The sequence below is a fragment of the Anas platyrhynchos genome, chromosome 4 (assembly GCF_047663525.1).
Source record: "Anas platyrhynchos isolate ZD024472 breed Pekin duck chromosome 4, IASCAAS_PekinDuck_T2T, whole genome shotgun sequence".
Classification (NCBI taxonomy): Eukaryota; Metazoa; Chordata; class Aves; order Anseriformes; family Anatidae; genus Anas; species Anas platyrhynchos.
The window spans coordinates 23550282-23570047 of NC_092590.1; the positions used below are offsets into that span (position 1 = coordinate 23550282).

Sequence of the window (19766 nt, forward strand, 5' to 3'; positions counted from 1 at the left end):
ATGCAACCTCGGCCCTGTGGCCAAGGAGATAAAGCCTGAGCTGCTCCAGCTGTGTCCCCGGCTCCCAGGCACCTACATAGGGCAGGCACAGTTTCTGCAGTGTGCTGCCATGGGGCTCAGCATGGCTTACTTCCCACACGGGTCACAAGATGTATTTGGAAACTGGTGTTTCAGTGCCTTTTTATAGGTGGTGGCTCATGCAGGTGGCTCCTGTGAGTTGTTTCGCTTTGCTGGAGCTGTGCAGCTGGGGATCCATCAGCCCCGCTCTCCCATTGTCTCCCACTGGTGTCTGCAGGCTTGCTGAGACTTTTTTTGAATAATAGGTACTAATTAAAAAAACTAAATGTCACAATCAGTATATACCAGCTCTTTGGCTTTTAGAAAGGGCATTAATTCTTTGTATATTCCCCTTTAGGACCCCATAGATGCTAGCATGGAGTTGAAGGGGTCCGAACGAGCCCTTGCCCTGATGGGGTGCACCACTGAGCTGGCAGACTAGGGGATGCAGAAACACCTCACCCCAGACATTCTTTACAAGCAGATGTTTCTTGCTTGCTTTTGGGGCTGAACTTGCACTTGTGCTCCAGGGCTCCTTGCAACAGTTACTGCGGGTGTGGGAAGGATGTGAAAACACGCCGGGCGCTTCGAGGTCAGCTCTGGCGAGGGACTTTGAACATGCTGTAGTCTTGCACTGCTTTGGGCACTGCTGTTCCTTTTTGTGCTAAACATATTCTGGCGATCCGTAAACTGTACCAAATAAAACAATTCACTGTTTTTGTCAGCCAGAAATGATTGTGTTCAGGATATATTCCTCAGACGGTCTTTTATTTTTTGACACAGACACTTCATTTTTTCAGCTGGAGCTTAGACACAATAAATATTTAACTTCTACACTTTCTTGCTCTGTTTATCTCTGTGTAATATTTTACTTTATATTCAGTTAAGCAGACTGCATTATTATCAGTTTATGTGTTTTGGTAATTTACCTTTATACGTTGTAACTTCTGTTCTCAAGAAGATTTTAGAAGTAAAGAATGCAAACTTTTATCTCCTTTGTGTGGTGCCTTCGACCCTCAAAGAGGTACACAGAGGAAGGTGTCTTTGGGAAATAAATTTTATAAGAGGAAAAGTTAACAGGCACACTTGGCTTGTTTGTATTACCCTGCCATAAGCAAGCAGCAGAACATCTTTCTTATGTTTGAGGTTTCATGTAAAAAACTCAGATTTGAAAGGCTTTGTGTTGATAGTCCTGATAAGGCAAGTAGTAAATTTGGGATTACGTACAGCTTGGAGGAGGGAGGGGGAAAATGCAGCATGTGAGCAAAAGCTCAGAGAAGAAGAACTGGTGGCAAATGAACTGGCTTTGGCACAGTTGAATCTGCTGCTGTTTACGCTATTTTTTCCAGTCCTATGCCATTACATCACACCTTGTCATTTGAGGAAATAACATTTTTGGTAGCCTGACATAAGCAAGCTGAATCAGTTATGGCTAGGTCGTCTTCTTTTTACGTGACAGAATGCCATTTCCACCAGAGCCCGCTGTCTCCTTCCTGTTTTGGGGGTTCCCACTGACTGTACTGCCATGGAAAGAGCAGGTCCTGTATTCTGAGGGGGAGCTTTGGCAACTCGTGCCAGCTGCTGGCCATCAGAAGATCCCAACCCATAAGCTATATATTTTTCTTCAAAGGGGAAAGAGGGGCAGGAGAAGGAGAAGTATTTGATAAACAAAGATAGTAACAGAAAGTGGAAGGCGTAGTAGCTGAAAAATCCGTTCTGTATTTGAAAAGGAAAACACAAAAACCTCGAAACCCAACAAAGTAATTACATATTTAAAAACATGTGTTTGCCATTTTAAGCTGGCTTTCTAGCTTTGTTTCTAGTTTGTTTCCCTAAATATCCTCTCTCCATATATTTGAGTGTGCATGTCTGCACATATATATCCATTCTCTTTTCTGGTACACCATAGAAGCTTTGCAGTTATTTTTCTCTGCTTTTATACGGGGGATTTCAGAAACACCTTGTTTTCCTGGTTTGGTATCTCATTGTTCAGAAGATTTGTACTTCACAGAACTCATTAAATTCATTACTTCCTTACACCTGTGTTCCTAAGCTGATGAGTGCCTATGTGAGGTTAAGGAGCGAGTGGGACTGAAGCACAGTTTGGGCTGGGTCCACACAGAGCTTTACCCAGAGCCCCACCAATCCTTGTCCCGGAGCTCTTGGAAGAACTGATCATTGCCACCTGCCCTGCTGCCTGGGGACTGCACAGGGGTCGTTGCCTCTGCTGGAGTTCCCCTTGGCTCCTCACTCATTTTCTATCATGGAGGGACCTCACTCCTCCTTCCGGTTCCCTGGCAATTGCCATCAGGATTTATAATCTCTTTCCCAAGTGTATAAAACTGTTACAAATGCAAAATGAAAATTATTCCATTCCCCACTATGGAGAGAGCTGAAAAGATGTAAGGAGCTATGCCTGTTCTGAGGATCCAGTAGCTCATGGCTTTTAACTGATATATGTGCTAGACATCTTGAAGTGCTTATTTACAAGACATAACTTTATTTTTTCTTCTCTTGATATTCCAAACAAGTGTAAGCAGATGCAGACAGAGTACGGTAGAGGGCTAGACAGTTTATGTTGTATATAAATGATGCACTTGGGATGGCTCTCAAAGAGGAGAGGCTGATTCAGTACAGTGATGTGCATACCCTGTAAATCAAATCGAAAAGAATGCAGCTAAGCGATTTTTGAGTCAGGCGCTTAATTTACTTCATCAATGACAGCTATTAGATGTATGTAAGAGCAGCACTTCATTATCAATATTATTATATCAGTACTGGTGAGGCCACAGCTGGAGTGCTGGGTCCAGCCTGGGCTCCCCAGTGCAAGAGAGATGTTTTTTGTGCAGGGAGAGGCTGAGCAAGTTGAAGTGCTTAATCTCAAGAAGGGAAAATTTGGGATGAGGACACATCAGTGTGCATAAATATTTATAGCAGGCATGGCAAGAAGATGGAGGCAGATTCCTCCCAGTGGTGCTCAGTGAAAGAACAAGAGGCAATGGGCACAAACTGGAATACTCTCATCCACAGGAGCCAGTTCTGCTAGCTCCGCTGTATAAAATAGCCCAACATTTTATTATGGATTTTATTTACATACAGCTTCCCTGATTTCTTTACATGTTTTTCTAAGTAATTTGGTTGAGAAAGGTTTGGAAAAAGCCAATTTCAGAAAGTAACAGGGTCCCTGGATGGATAATCTGGTGAGTGTCAAATTACTGAGACACATACTCAAATTGCTGGCAGTTTTGCACTTCCATGTTGATGACAGGAATCACAAAAGGGTACTTGCAAGTGATAGAGAGACAGACACACAGACACACACCTCCTAGAAACCCTCTTTTCAGTGGGAGACAAGGCAAAAGTAGGTTCACTTTTTTCTAAGAGGGCTAAAAATGTGTTTTGTGTCCTTTTGAGACCCGGACATGGAGAAGAATGTGATAGAAAGGATTAATTTGCATAGTAGGTAAAACCTGAGTTTTGCTGGTTGGCAGATAGAGGCATTGAGGGGGCAAAAAAGTCACCAGTGCCTGAGATGGTCTATTTCTACATCACTTGATTGTTGCCTTCACCCAAAACTATGGACATGATGCAAAAAATCACATGGCAGAGGCTGGCTCTGTCTACACGAGCAAGAAGTGTGGTGCAACAGGGACAAATGAGCGGAGTGCGGCTGTTCCAGATAGCTGATGTCCGCCCTCTCTGTGCCTTGGGGCTTTATTCGGATCGCTTTAGTTGTGCTGTGGACTCCATGGCCATTAGCAGCTGCAGTGACTTAGATGCACTCCTGGAGGACATGTCCCCATTTCCTTTCAGGAGAAAGGAATCTGTTTTGCATTTGTGAGACCCTCCACAATGCGCCCAGAGTACAGTTAAGCGGGGACTATCAGTACATGCACAAGTGTGCTCCTCCTTAGCGCTGAGAAGGGAGTACAAGCTCTGGGCCTTGGGCAGTATTTGGATTTAGTCCTACACCTGGTATACTCCAGTAGAAACCAAGAGAGGTTGGTTGTCTTTATGTACAATAGAAGTACCTTCTATATTTTACAAAATATTATACATGTATTGGAATGTGTATAGTCTTGGCTCACACTGAAGGTAACTCAAACAACCTGTGAAACACAGGAGGCTGAAAACCACAGCACTACTCCGTGTGTACGATATGGCAGGACTCTGAGATGGAGGTTGATGATTTACAAACGAAATGGGCCAGCGAAGCACACAGCCAAGCCATGGCAAGGTAACTTGACTTTCAGAGGTCGCTGAAACGACTCCAAGTTCCTCTGTTTTGTCACAGCACGCCTCAAACCTGCAGTCCCCTCACAAGCAGAATTTAGCAGTGGGTAACATGTGGGTCTTGGGGTTGCGATGAGCTCGTTATCCCCTTTCATCACGAAACGTGCATCTTTTTAGCATCCTTGTACTGGATGCAGACGGCTTGTGTACAGCTGGAAGGAAAAGCTGCCCTCACAAGCTGTCACCTTGGCTTTGTAAGGTATAAGGGGCTGCACCCTGCACTCCAAACCCTGCGAGCGAGCAGGCAAAGGAGGGACGAGGAGGCTCATCGGGGCTCCTTGAATTTAGGGGGATGAAGTGAGAGGGCTGAACCCCACAGGGACAGAGGGACGGGGCGACTGACTGCCAGCCTGCCCCCGCTGCCTGCGGGGTCTGGGGCTGGCTGTGAGGGGTCGGGGCCGTCCCTGAGGGGCCGGGGCCGTCCCTGAGAGGCCGGGGCTGGCCGTGAGGGGCCGGGACAGCCCCAGGCGCCGTGCAGGAGGCGGTGCGGGCCCTGTGTCCCTCCGTGCGGCGGCGGCAGGGGGCGGTGAGGGCGGAGGAGGCGGGCTCGCCACACGCACCCGCCGCTCCCGCCGTGCTCCGCTTAAATAGGGCGGCGCCGGGGGAAGCCGCGCACAGCCGTGCTACGCCGTGCCGCCGCCGGGAGGTGAGCGGGGCTCGGGGGGATCCGCCACCATCACCGCCGGGGGGACGGGGGCGAGGAGGAGGCCGGGGGGGCTGTCAGGGCCGGGCTGGGGCCTGCTGCGGGCGGCCTGCTTGGCCGGCTGTCAGCCGGGCTGCGGCGGGCACGGCAGCGCTGCCCGGCCCCCCGCCAGCCGTGGCGCAGCGCTGGGCTGGGTGCCGGACCCGAGGGGGCTGCCGTGGGATACGGCGTGCTGTTGGAGCAGCGTCTCTTTGTTTTTATTTCTTTATTTTTTTTTTTAATGTGTGAGGTGACCCGGCCTAAAATGGAAGCTGAGGGGCCGGCAGCCCGCAGGCCGCCTGCCCCCTGCGAGGTGGGGATACGGGGCCGGGGGTCCGCCCGAGCGCAGCGGTGCTTTTGTTCCGAGGTGCGCGCGTTTGTTGTTCCTGTTCAACAGGAATTGCAGCCCTGCAAGCCTCCTCAGTTTCTAAAGGGCAAGCCCGTGAGCTGTCTGGGGTATTACCGAAACGCTTCTGGACCCAGCAAGCCGTCTGAAGGCTTGCCTGCGTTGTGCCGGTGGCGGGGACGTGCTGGGGCTGCCCCGTGACGGGAGGCACTGACATCGGCACCAGCTGCCCCCGGAGCCCCGTGCTGCTGCACTTGTGCCGGGGTGAGACCACCCTGCGAGGTGTAAGCAGGCTTCTTGGCCACGCCGCCTTGCAGGGAGCAGTGCTGTCTCCTCAGCCTGCTTGGGAGCTGTTGTATCTGCACCCCTGTGCTGGGGGGTGTGCTCTGGCGTGGGGCTGAGGCTTTGCAGATCCAGAGGTTCAGCTCAGATTGCTCCGATCGAGAAGGTGTTTTTCCCCTCAGCTCAACACCTTTCTCTTCTCGTATCACCAGTAACACCTAACGTAGAAAAAGGAAACACGGAGCTCCTCATGGAGCCGTGCTGCTGTTGGCTGATTCCTTGAAACTGAAAGATACCAAGTGTGTTTATACTGGAATACAGAAACTACCAGGGGGTTGGATTTACAGCTTGTAGTTACGAGTGTCTGTTCTGTGTAGTACTCAATTCAAGGTCCTGAGCAACTGGCCTTAGCCTATTCTGGGGGCTGCCGTGATTATGTTGAATCAAAAAGGCTGCTTCTAAATTTGGCAGATACTGTTTTACAACCACAAATCTCCCAGCTTGAGGTTGGAAGTAGGTCATCAGTTCTTGAGAAGCCTGCCCCTGAGTAGCCTCTCGCGTCAAGGGCAAGTACAAGGTTGGTCTCTGTATCAGTGGAAAAATAAAACCAGCAATGCACATGGAAGGAAAAAAAACTCTTCAAAATAGTTATCTGGGTAAGTAACTCTCCTGTTTCTTTGAGTAAAGCCTCTGTAACTGACTCTCCTACCTGATTGCTCCACTGCAAATTAATGCTGCATTGGATTTTTGGAGGAGGTAGATCATACCCTTTTCAGACCCGAGTGTGTTAATCTACAGTGGGGAGGCGTAAAATCTATTTCCTCTACAAGAAGACATTTTAGCTAGTGTGAGCAATAGAACACAATAGTGGTGTTGTTTGTTTTGGTCTTTCTATTTATTTTGTACAAGTCATGATAATGCAGATGACTGGAATGGGTAGACTCAAAGGCTAATGGCACCAGACCTTTCAAATGTGCAGCAGAGGGAGAGGTTCTGGCCCGAGGGAGTACATTGCTTGGTAAATTGGGCTTCTGGTAGTGTGACGTGAAGATTGGCTGCCTCATTCTGCTTCTGTGCTGGGCTAAACTGCAAGTGGAAAATACACAAAATATTTTGTTAAAAAATAACCAGTGGTAACTCCCCAGAAATACTCCCAAGTAGGAGGGGAGATAGCTTGTCCATAGGTACAGGACTTTGTGTGGGAGTTCACCATGCTGTGTGGCTGAGGGAAGGGCTGCTGAACAGTGCTGACCTTTGCAGGCAGCAGCCTTAGCCCTGCCTGCAGGTGGGGGGCTCGCTCTTCTGCAGGTCCTGCCTGACTCCTGGTAACACACAGGCTTCTGCTCTCCTGCTGCCGTCTGTCTTTGGAGTTAGTCCTCTACAGAGGGCAAAATACAGTAGTGAAACACTTATTTTGGTTAAGGATTGAGCCTTAGTACTGGTAGTTTGTCCAACATTGACTGAAAACAGCTTCTATGGTTTGATAGAGAATGGGGAAAAAAGCTTTCTCTTGTTGCTGGACTTCTTTATTTAAGGCTTATAGCAGAAATGCATGATGTCCTGTGGCAGCAAGTTGTTTCCAGAAAAGGACTTCTGGTTTTACATGAATTGCAGTTCTTAAAGAACTAAGCTTTTTAGCTTGATGCTGCATGTGCTGTGTTTTTGACAACTTGCTCTCTGCAGTCAGGCTGCATTAATAGGCCAGTGAGGAGGGGTGAGCTTCCTGGAGAAGAAAGGTCCCTTTGGAGGAGATAAAGGGGCACCTTAATACCTGGTGCCAAGGGGGGCTGCTCTGGTGAACCAGTTGCTCCTAGGAAGTACTCACTGATCTGCCTGGCCTCAGTGCTGTGGGTTACACGCTTTTAAGCTTTCTTCTGAATGCAAACATCACTGTGATGCGGCATGGCTGAAGTATGCCTGACCCAGGCTACCCTTTGCTGTGGCTGTCAGGTGAGCAAAGCATGAGTAAGAAACTCATTGTTGCGTGGTCTCAGGTGAGTACTTGAGGCATATGTTAACTTCAGGTACACGCAGGGCTTTCCTGGAAAAGCAGCACAAATAAGTTGGCACGAGCTACTCAAGCTGTTAGTGCCACCAGGAAGCCGCCAGCTCAGGGCAGTCCCCTCTGTGGGGTGACTGTCATCTGTGCTGTGTTTGGGCTGAGATAAATCAACAGGGGAGTGTCACGGTGCTGGACAGAGTTGTAGAGATGCAGTTCGAAAGGGGAAAGCAACTTAGGCTTCAAAATAAGTGTTTGTGAGCATTTTTGTTCCTCCTTGAATAGGGGAGACTGGTAAGACTTCTAGTGGCTGCTGTGCGTATGTAGGTGCCGATCAATGGGAGCACTTCAATTGCTCATGGTCTCAGGCGTTAGTGGGAGGTACTGATTTCTTCAGCGTGGTGGTGTTACCAAGCGCTGCTGAAGGGTGCAGGCTGCCTGAAAGACATCGATCGAGCCACATGACAGGAATCCACTTGGCTTCTGAACCGCAGTGAACCCCAGTGACCTCGCTGGTGTGCGCTCAGATTACTTGCTGGGCCTCGTCAAGAGGCAGGAATCCAGGTGTTGTTCCATCTATTGTAGGAGGGTCGCGGCCAAGTGTCTGAGGACAGGGCTGTGACTTTGCCTGTCAGTGCGGGACGGGGCCTTGACACATCCCTGTCAGATGCAGTGCTCCAAGGTTGCAACAAGCCTTCACTGCTGCAGCTCATTGAGTCACCGTGTCCTGCCTGGTGGGGCTGAATCGAGCTGGCAGGCTGCTTCCCTCCAGCCATCTGTCTGTCCCTAAATGAAGGGACACAGCCCTCAGAGGCAACCCAAACCACTCCACGGTGCCCTGTGCTTGCTTGGAGCCAGGCTGGGGGGCTGCAGGCAGCTGGGAGGCTCAAATTGTTGGGGGGTGAATATGGACAAGTAGGTCCCTGTGGGATGGGTTCCTCATTAACAGCCTTTGGATTCTTTCTTCATCACTGTTGCAGGAGAGCGAATTTGGCAGCTAACTGCTTCAGAAGCAGGGTTTATAGCTCTGAAACCTGGTTGGGGGGTTCTGGGTAAGGTAAGATATTTAGGTTTGTTTTAATTGGAGAAAGGCGGATGGAGGAGGAGGCTGGAGCAGCTGATGGGACCCTGCTACATTTCAACAGTATTGGGTTTGTTTGGGAGAGCCCCTTCTGGCCACTCGCATGTTATATGTGCCGTGCTGAGCACCGTGCAACATGTCCTGCTGCAGCCTTTCTGTCAAAGGAGGCTTAATCTGAGAAATCTCCTTCAGGTTTTAGCAACCTCTGCTCCTCCGTGTCTTCAGGGTGCTTGTGGTTTCCCTGCTGGGTATGGCTGGCTCTGGCACAGGTGGCTGCAAGACCTTAGTGAAGTTACTGCCTTGGCTGCAGGGCAGGGGGCAGAGTCCCAGGACACCTTGTGTGCACTGTCTGGGGTTACGTGCTTGAGGTGTAACTGCAGCTGGAGGAACCGAGGGGTGGCTGTGCTGTCTTGTTCCCTTCTGGGAGCTAGTGGCTACCTGCTCATCAAGCCGAGAGCTGGTCTAGCTGGGAACTGGCATCAGAACTGACCCAGGAAGGCTGGCTGTGCTAGACCACCTCTCCAGTGTGCGTGCACCACCCACCAGCTGAGTCCCCGGCCAGCAGAGGCTTGCAGGAATGTGCATCTGGGAAGGATTGGGCTGGTTGAAACTTAAGCTGATTGTAAATTGCACCATGAGATTAGGATTAGGTATCTATTCAGGCAAGGATTTCTTTTGTCGGTAGCCAAAGCTGTTAGTTGCACCCTCTTGTACTCTGCATTAAAGCTAGGATATGATTCCGCACTTGGCTCCTCTTTAAAGGAGGAGTGGAGAAAGGCTTGGGCATTAGGGAGACACTGGGAACTGGGGGGTGTAACCTGTAGCAGTAAGAAAAACAAACTAATTGCTCAACAGCTCAGGCGAACCCAAAGGTAGGTGGGCGGCTGGTAACCTCTTCCAGCCTTCCCCAGTGAAAACATCCTGGGGCCACACAGCTCACAGTGAGAGAAACTGCAGGAGAAGCTGCCCTCCTTTCTGTAGGAGCACGGAAATAGGGTGGCTGCTCCTAGGCCGTGTGGGGAGCTGGCCTTTCTCACCAGCATCCTGCTGCCCTCAGTGTTAGGGCAGGGGGAAAGAAAGGCTGTTGGCTCCTGGGGCTGTTTTCCCTGCAGCGAAGGAGCTGACGGCTGCTCTCCCGTTCTCTTCCGTCGCTCTCGGACCACGTCTGGCCACGGGTGGACAATGGGCAGGCTGCTGCCCTCTGTAAATAGCCCATTGTGCGCCCGGAGTAGGAGCAGCAAAGAACGGCCGAGTGCTGCCAACTTGGGCGGCTGCCTCAAGATACTGGCTCTGCTGTGAGGAATGAGCCCTGGGTGCTGCGGGGGGTGTGTGTGCACGCAGAGAGCTGGCTTTGTCTGAGCTCTGCAGACCTCTGAACTGATGTGATGAGTGTAGAGGGATGCGTTCAGGGGCTGGGGTTGGAAGCTGCTGTTTCTGCAGAGCACAGGTAATTAATTACCTTTGGTGTCGTTCTTCTGCCCTGCTACTAGAACCCCTTTCCTGTATCTGCCTGGTTTAGCTTAACTAAAACCAAACCAGCTGAGGTCTATTGGTTGCTTTGAGGAAAGTGGGTTTTGACCTGCTCGGACGTTGTCCCTTGTGCCCCAAGCAGCAAGCTGAGGGTCAAGGACTGGTGCTTCTTACCTGGGATCTGCCTCTTGGAGTCTCCAGCCGTGGCCTGCAGTCAGTCACCACGTACCACCTCACGGTAGGACCTCGTTCCACAGTCCATTGCCTGCAGCCCAGACCCTATCTGGATAAGAAGTGACTTCAATACCGAGTTTTTGGAAAAGAACACGGAGCTACAACCACTGGTCTTGTTGAATCTTGTTGGCCTTGCACAACTGCCTCTGTGTTGAGTGTCCTACCACCAAGTAGTTCAAAGTGCTCTTTTCCAACCAGGTGGCTCATGCTGACTGCAGTTGGAGTTAATAGTTTACTGATCACTCTTCTGGTGGCTGAGGTGAAAGGTGGGGGCCAAACTTCAATGAAGCTTAAACGGGGAGGTCCATAGGTAGCAGTCATGGAGTGCCCAGGTGTGGGTGAGCTCCACAATTTGAAGGGTAAGCTGGTGCTGGGGGGCGGAAGTAACAGAGGTGAGTGGAGTGCATGGAGCCTTGCTAGGCTGTCTTGCTTGTCTTGAGTAAGTAGGCTTAGCTGAGCCCTTACTCAAGGAAAAGGACTGAAGGCCAGGTCTAGTTGCATTAAAAAGACCTTAGTGGACTTCAAACTGTTCTCCTTAATCATGGGGAGGACCTTGGATGCCTGGTATGGTTGGAGCATAAGCTGAGTAATTACTGGGATGGATCGAAGAAGGCTGCAGGGTGTTGAAACCTCATCTTTTTTGGGGGGCGCATTCCTGTACGTTCATGAGTGTGAGTTCTTGTTGCATCTGACGTCATCTCAACTGCAGAAAGAGTTGGTACAACCCAGCTGATAGTGTTAAAGCTAGGAATTGCTTCATTCTGCGGAGAACTTTGTCCTGATCTTGTCTCTCTGTGCTGATGAGGCAGGAGGTGTAATAAACGAGCCTCCCTCAACACGAGGAAAAGCAGTGGTTTCAGTTATGTAACTGAAATTCAAGAATGTTTTGTTACAAATTGTTCTACAAACAACCGGTCAAAGAAACAAAGAGTGACAATACTCATTTTTCTCTACCTAGTCCTAAATCATCCCAGCTTCTTGACTACAATAGGACTTCTATGTGAATTAAATGAAGGTGTTTACAGCAGTTCTTGTCAGCTGTAATAGCACACCAGCCCTCTGAAAGAATAATTCTCTAATTACCCTGCATTCCTGAATTATATAGTATGTGAGCAGGATATATCCTGACTAACACAGAGAGGGCAGCAAGTATTTAAGTCAGAGCTGCTTATTGTGAGGCTTGAGGAAGAAAGAGCTCAGCTTGCTCTTTCCCTTACATATACTTTACCTCCCCTTTTGCTAATCTGATAGCGTGGTGTCTAAGAGGATATCTAAAACTCATTTGTAAGCTAACCCTTTCTTGTTGGAATTGGTTTATTCTTAGTGTTCATCTATGGAAAGTTAAGACATCAGGTTTTTCATGCCTGCAATGCAGAAGAGTGTAGTTTATGTATTAAAAGCGATGCCATAGTGATCCTACTTGAGTCAGTGATTTTTTTATGCTAAGAAAAGATGAAGAGACTTCTTGATACACTCAGTTCTTCTCTACCTTTCACTACTACAGCTTGAGGTGCCACAGATCTGTGGCGCAGTCTGCTGCGTGTTGCAGTGCAAATAACCAAAAGGTGCTTCTGTAGTGGCCCTAGGCCATGCAGTCAGCTACCTGGAGACACAAATACAGGGAAAGGCAGTGCCCCTGGGCTTGGTGGGGCTGGGACCTGTCCAGAGATGGACCTGGCACCCCTGTCTGTGACCTTATTTCAGACTGTCCTCCTGCTGACGTGCTCTAGGGGACCCTGCTGGAGCAGGGGGTGGACTCGGTGATCCCAGAGGCCCCCTCCAACCTCAGCCGTGCTGTGCAGCGTTGTGAAACGGTGAGCCCTTTGAACCAGCGTAAGGTGTTCTTGCTGTCTCTAGCAAATCCTTCTCAAATACTGGTTAGTCTCCTTAGGGACTAGACAACTCCCCTGTCTAGCTGAATAACCGATGGCAGCAACAAAGATTTCAACAGCGGACTGTAAACTTGAGACTTTTTTCCTGTAGAAGTGAGACGTTAACCTGGTATGCTTGGTTTCAGAAATGAATGCACCTCTATTTCTGGCCACTTGGATTTCAATGTCTCATATACCACCACTGTGCAGTGTGTTGCTCCACAGCACGTCCTAGCCATCCAAACACATCTGACACTGCCTAGGTCTCTTGCTGTGTCGCCTCTTGCCAGTGGCTGAGCTGCAGGGACCCGAAGGAGCACACCGTGGGGCCGAAGGCAGGAAGATGAGGCTCTGGCCACGTCCCTGGCCAGGAGGCAGCGGCCGTCCTTCAGCACTGCGGGTTGCCATCAGCCTGGCAGGGCCCGCTGCCTGCTGCTGTCACCTCTAACCCAGTGGGCAGGAGCCCCTGGCTCTGGCATGTGACAAACGTCCCCGGGGACCTTGGCAGGGGAGGAGGGCACCAGCTGAGCTGCCGGCGAGGCTTTTTTCTGCGGCCGCTTCTCGCTGCAGAATACCCGCGTCAGCTCGCGGGGAGGCAGGGGCGAGGAGTCGCCTTTCCTCAGCTCTCTGCATGGACGTGACGGGTAAAACGTGCTTCCTGTGCTTGTTTATGCCGCGGCCCCACAGATGCTGCTTTGTTCTGCCTCGTGTCCGAAGATGAATTGTTGGTGTGAGGCCGGGAGAAATGGGAAGGCAGCTAGCACGGTGGGCTGCAGGGAGAGCCTTCCTGCAAGGCTCTGCAGAGTTTTCTGTGCACGGCTGAGGGGAGAGCAGGGAACAGGAGGTGAAAACTCCTATGCTCCCGTGGGATTAGGTTGCTCTCTGTTGGGTTAGTGCCGGAAAGTAAGCCAGCATAGCCCTGCCCTCTCTCCCCGGAGTCCCATGTGACACTGACTCTTTAAACAGCCTTGTGCTGTAGCTGTTCTGCCAGTAAAGGTCTAGCGCTTCTGAAATACTATCCTTCAGACGAAAAACAAAGCATACAATCCTGTTTTGTTAAAATGCAGCGTCTTAAGTGATATCAAAACCCTGGAGAAATTTCTTCCTGTCAGCCACACCTGTTTTTCCAGAGTATGAACTAGTAATTGCTTATTTACGTAATTGCATTACAGGAATCTAAAGATATTGCTTGCTTAGTGGCAGATAAAGTCGTTTTGATAGTGAGAAGCTGGTAGGACAAAGCATACATTGCTCTCCCATAACAATGCTGCATTGAAGCAGAATTTCAAATCTGTCTAATTCTTTTCCTGTCAACAGATTCCAGCTCTGGGACAACTGCACTAAACTACAATGCAAGCACATGAGTTGTTCAGACATCTACGGATGCCAGAACTTGGGGATGTCAGGCAGTATGTGCGCACCCTCCCAACCAACACGTTGATGGGTTTTGGTGCTTTTGCAGCTCTCACAACCTACTGGTATGCGACAAGACCAAAAGCATTAAAACCACCATGTGATTTAGCAATGCAGTCTGTGGAAGTAGAGGTAAGTGTCCCTTTATGTTGTCATTCACTGAACTTTGGAGCCTACAGCAGTCACTGCTTATACAGTTTCTGAACTGGAAAGGGGAGAACACTGCTCTGAAGTGTGGCTTGGGCTCTTTTTTTGGCTTGCTGAATTTGAAAACCAAGTTGAGTTTTCAGGTCACTGATGATAAAGCATGGGGGAGAGACTGGTGAGAAGAGCTTCTGATCTGAGTGGTGGGAGGAAACTTGTGAATGTTAGAGCTGGCACAGTATAGTTTTCTACTTCAAAACTGTTTAGGTGATGACTTACTAAACTAGGTCTTGGTCAGTGTGTGTATGGTGGGGTGTACTGTGAGACTAATACTATTCTGTTACAATATCTAGCTTATAATAGCTGACAGATGAGACTTTATATTAGGTTACAAGCATGAAGAGGGTACTAACTGTCCTGAAATGATCTGCGGAAAGATATGAGTCCTGCCAAGACAGCCCAGCCATAGAGTAAGTTGAAATTAAAGCAGCCATGTACCAAACTCTGGATATGCTGGCTTAGTTTTTCCTCTTGATTTCAGAGGCGCAATGTTGCAGTTAGGTGGTTTTAATACTGAAGTCAAATACAGAAAGTGACTGGAAAGAACTCTTGCTTAGAAGGAAATACAGACAACTGATTACATGGTTGGTTTCCTGAGCAGCAGTTTTTATCAGTTTCCCTGTTTACTACGGAGTCACTGTTTTATGATGGATTTCATTCTCTCTATTTCCTCAGAGTAGACAAAGTATTTCCTTTCCTGAAGGAAGGAGATAGCTTTGGATGGTTGTGATCTTCAGGTGAGGTTTTCACAAAATACAGGAAAATAAGGGTGACAGTTTACAGCATTACTCTTGATAGTCAGAAATGATATCTATGGATTTCTTCATACATCTTTGCAACCAAAGAATATCTTTACAGGAGATTCTTTTGTGTGGATAGACCCCATTTGTGTGTCCTGTGTCACAGGTGGTTTATGTGACATCTTGAGCTTAAGAGTATATGTGACAGTAAACTGATAAAAACAAATGTGGCAGAGCAGTTTGAAATTTACAGTAGGTAACTAACCTTCCGTGAGCTTTAGCAAAACACTCTTATCAGAGCCTCAGATCACACATTTCTTTCTCTGTATGTTTCATGATAGTGGAGCTGAAGAAAGAAACATCAGTTGGCCCCTCCATTCAGCAGCTTAGTTTATTTCTTAGTCTCTTTTCCAGTATTTACTTTCTGGTAAGCTTGCCTACAATTTGTATTACTGTCATGAAAACAAAGCAAGTAATGGTCCACTGTTAGAATTGCTGAAAGGAGGCAAATGTGTTCTGGTGATGTGGTAGATACAAAAACATCTCTCTGCAAGAAGCACACGTATTTTTAAGGATTCAGAGGCTAGATCTCACTTCTGGTGAGCTTTCCCAATCTGGACAGCAGCCATTTAGAAAGTATATAGAATATTCTTGTAGAACTACATGTTTTAGTGGCTGCAATAAACCAGCTGTGAAGCTTTCCAGCTGTGGAGTGCCTCACTACCCAGTGCAGGCTGGGGGGGCTTTGCACTGGAAGATGGTGGAACAGCAGCTTTTAACAGGCCATGATGTGACAAATGTTTATGTGCTTGAGACTAGACAGCAGCTTCAGCTCACTACCTTTTACCTCTTCAAGTTAAATTGCTCATCACTTATGGATTCCATGATTAAAATTGTTCTGTAGCATGAAACCTCACTAAAAATACTTAATGTTCAATTGTTCCATATTGTACTAATTAACATCAGCTCTGAGCAGAGCCGAATAGGTAGTGGGATTACTTTTCATTGCCCATTCAGAAAACATCAGTAGAAAGAATGGCTAGTATTAAATGAAGAGCAGCTGAATGTTTTGTCTTGAGGATGAAGAGCTCAAACTTTAATATCTTGAAATGACCAAGATCTGCCCAGGTCTGTTTGACAGTTCAGATAAAGCCCTCAGCAATATGATGCTGCAAGCCATCTCAAACTTATCAAATGAGAATGTATGTTGAAGTGAGTTTCACATCTGTTAGTGGTACTTCTAATGATGGTACCAAGTGTAATGCAGTGCTTGAGATCCAATCTCTTGCTATGTTTGCTTAGAACTTCACTTCATGTACTCCATTCTCTTAGCTGTGTTAAGATGGATTGTCACTTCCACAGGAGAAAAATGTAAACCACTGCTCTCAGATTATGCCTTAATTTCTTCTTGTTTAATCAGAATAGATGTTTAGAGGTCTAGAGAATCAGCAACATGCTCCAAAAGAGATGTAGCAGAACACAATTCTCCACAGTTGTGAATATCAAATCTACCTGTTTGTTAATGGTTATAACTTTGAGTTATAAATATGCTTCTGCTTAAGTCTTGCTCATGACATTCTCTTGGCATCTAATGAAGCTAAATGAAGCCAGTGACTGGCACAGGATTTCTGTGCCTTCTGATAAGCCTTCATAGCTTCCTTAAAGGAGGAAAAATATCCTATTTACTGCTGTTCAAGGTCACTTCATGGCTCTGAAAAGCTGTAATTTAGTAGGTCAGCACCCAGTGACCTATTCTAACCAACACTGAGTAAGCACAGAGATTGTATGCTGAGTTAAATGGGCTCTAAGTTACTGAAAGTATCTGCTTTCTTTTAGAGTAGGTGTCACAAAATACATGGACTGCAGTCTTTGAAATGTACATGCCACAGTTCCATCTCACAGGGGAAAAACCCTGTTTTCAAAGCTGTAAACACAACATGAATTTTGTGAGAATCTGAGGCCTAAGTGATAGCCTCTCAGGATCCACTTGAATCTGCTGTCTGTGGAAGGGAAAACAAGATTAAGAGATCATAAATAAGCGTGAGACTATTGCTGAGACTCCTGCTGTACTCAGTTGTGCACTATACCAAAGATTTCAGTGCTGCAATAAGGCCTTAATATTGTAAGAGTGTGAGTTCTTGCTAAATCATATTTGTGACTCTTCAGGTGCATTTGGATCTGTCTGCTTATGGATTGCTTTTAGTTGGTGATGCATATTTAAAGAACCTGAACTATTGATTGAAGAGTGCAGGATGTATGGCTGTCAAATGCATTATGTCATGCTTTAAAAATGCAAGTACTTCTCTTGGGTCAAGTTCTCCTGGAGTATGTAGAAATAGGGTGTGTAAACAGTAAGGATGTGAATATTGCCTTATAGTAAGGGTTTCGGTTGGACTTCAGCTTTCTTCCTTGGAAAGACATTCAAATATGGAGAGTGGTATTCCACTCATGAAGACTTTTAAGCCTCCATGCACTTTCCTGATGGTACAGGAACTCTGCCTTGTCTTGTCTTGCAGTAACTGCTTGATTAGACCTGTGCTTCTCTCCATATTAAGGGATTGATTTGTAGCTGTTGTGTGCTCACCTGGGGATTAGCGTTCTTAAAACTACATGGCTAGCTTGAAATCCTAGCTTGCACTCTTTGCTGCTCAGAACATGCATGTTAGTGACCCAAGTGTTGCTTGGCAGTTTACTTTCCCTTAGGAACATGGAAATGAGGCCTCTTGCCTCTGAGGCATGGTTGAGACAGCAATATGTTTTGACAGTGCTGCTCATCCTAACCACCCTGTATCAACACGAAGTAAGCCTATGTCTTAAAGTGCCTGTTTTGTGTTACAATCAGTGCCTCTTTGGGTTCTGTAATATGTCTCTTTTTTATAGAATAAATATGCTTCCTTAAGAAGCAGCTACTACAAACCAATCCAAGGTCTTACTCTTAATGTCTACAAGCTGCTGCATAATTGCTCATCTTGTGACAACCTAAAATGCTGCAATGGCTGCCTTAAACAAGTAACCCAAGGCTGTTCTTAGCATTAAAAAAAAAAACTTTATTTCTTGGCTCCTTAAGGACACTTTAAAACTGACAACCCTTCTGAGTGCTTGCTTCTGTACTGGGCCTACCTGTTGGAGCCCATTCAGGTAACCTGTATGGAATCATCCAAACATCCAGTCCCGAGGCTGAGATGTCTGACTAGTAATAAGCAGTGTTGTTCACAGCAAGCTAAAAAGCACTTCTGCTACAAAGCTATGCCTGATGGTTGCACAAATATTTTGGTAAGGACCCTTTGTACAGGCTCTTAAGATAGTGTAATTCTAGTCCTTTATACTCCAAAGCAAAATTAGACCAATACCATAATGCCACCTAATAGATGACTTAAAAGTGGCAGCGTGAGGATATGCTGAAGATCATTCAGACCTTACAAGGTGCGTTTTACCACATCTCTGAAGAATAGCATTGAACTCCTGATGGTCCTCACACAAGAAGCTGTGTTCTTCAGTGGCAAGTGAATTTCTAGCAGCCCTAGAGTAAGAGCTAGCTTCACTTTGTGTTGAGAAGAGGAATTAAGTAAGCAGGATAAGCTGGTTATGCTTTCCTTCACTAATAAAACAGAACCAATGGGTTTCTGCAATAGCAGTCTGCAATAGTTTCTTAATTCCCCTGTTAAGAAGGGGAGCACAGTCAGCCCTGAATCTAAGCAGTGTGCTCTCTGCCTGATGAACCTCGTCCTCAGGTTCAGGTAGTGCTGCTTCAGGCCCTCTGAAAGCTGCTTTGTAGTTCTGAGTAGTGGGACATGTAAACAAAATAGTACCAGCTCAGCTGAGAAGAAAACCAACTTCTTGGCAGTTGCCCAAGGAGTGACTTAAGGTGTGATACTCACCTGCACAGAAACTGGAGCGCATCAAACATGGTGCCAAAACATTATGTATAGATGTTTCCTATGACTGGTTACAAACTGTGTGGCTTCATCTGCCTCTGGTTAGCTCCAGAGGTGGTAAAACTGGGAAATCTAAAAGCTGACCCTGCTTATCCAATGTTTATCCAATGTCTGTGAAACAAATGCAATAAAACTGGCAGTTTGGCTTATTTTTCCAGGCAGAGATGTGTCCAAGTGATCAGTTCACTTCCTATAGAGTAGATGTTGGTCTGAGGGCAAGTATGCTCTTGAATTTCTAATGTTATGAGTGTTTGGAGGTAAGCTAGTCATTAAGTTGTTCTGGGCCATGTTCACAGTGTATGCTTCTGCTTACAGTCAAAGGAGTGGCAAGCATTACACATAGTTTTGCTGAAACAAGTCCAACTTGTTTCAGTTTTAAAATGTTTTTCCTTCTCTGAATCACTAATGTGCTAGCTCCTTTCCATGGACACATGTGATATGACATCTGCAGTTAAACCTGCATAAGCCTGTATCTGTCCAGTTATCTGTAACAGGTGCTCTCTGATCTTCCAGGGTACACTGAAATCAAAACTAGACCAATAGCCTGGGAAGCATTGAATTGCATCTGAACAGGTTTTTGACATCATGGGTGATGGTACGATACGTGCATAGACTTAGGTAGACCAAGATTTCTTTGAAAGGGCCACAAATTGTCTACAACCACTGATAAAGAGGATTTTAGGTAATATTTACTTGAAACTGCTTAACCAGCTGTACTGTCTCCCTGTTAATCTGCTTGGTAAGTGTCTGTCACCTGAACAGAACTAATAAGTATGACCCAATAGTACTTGCACAACTGCAATTCCTGAAACTTTAATGGGTGTAAAATGAGATTATTTGACATAGCCTATTTTATAGTAGCAGATTAAAACTGACCATGCTTAAAATCATTTAGGTTTTGAAACCTGAGTCTGAACGTGGTTGTTTACTATTTCCTAATTGGAAAAGTAAATTAGGATCTTAGTGTTAACATCTAGAATGCTCCAGTTGAGGTTGGAGGGATTTAGAAAGCTTAACTGCTGATATAATGGGATAAAATGCTTCTTAAGAAGATCTTTTTCTAGTGAGGGGTGTCAAAGGGCATTTTGTGGTTCTTACATATTTGTTCTGTGCTCTCAAGTAGCTGAGGATAGGTTTTCACCTTGTACTTTCAGTAATG

General features: G+C 46.9%; 1 protein-coding gene across 2 annotated transcripts in view; it reads left to right on the plus strand.

The window, feature by feature from the left end:
• The first annotated feature begins 4841 nt into the window (after positions 1 to 4841).
• The window catches only part of ACSL1 (acyl-CoA synthetase long chain family member 1), a 37670-nt gene continuing 22745 nt past the window's right edge, over positions 4842 to 19766 (plus strand). The window contains exons 1-2 of one of the 2 annotated variants that reach the window (XM_027456285.3): positions 4842 to 4996; positions 13633 to 13860. In XM_027456285.3, the coding sequence (XP_027312086.1) occupies positions 13666 to 13860 (195 nt within the window). In that variant the 5' untranslated portion in view covers positions 4842 to 4996; positions 13633 to 13665. Of the gene's footprint in view, positions 4997 to 12235; positions 12259 to 13632; positions 13861 to 19766 lie in introns of those variants that run through there. The other variant, XM_038178440.2, reaches the window with a different exon arrangement.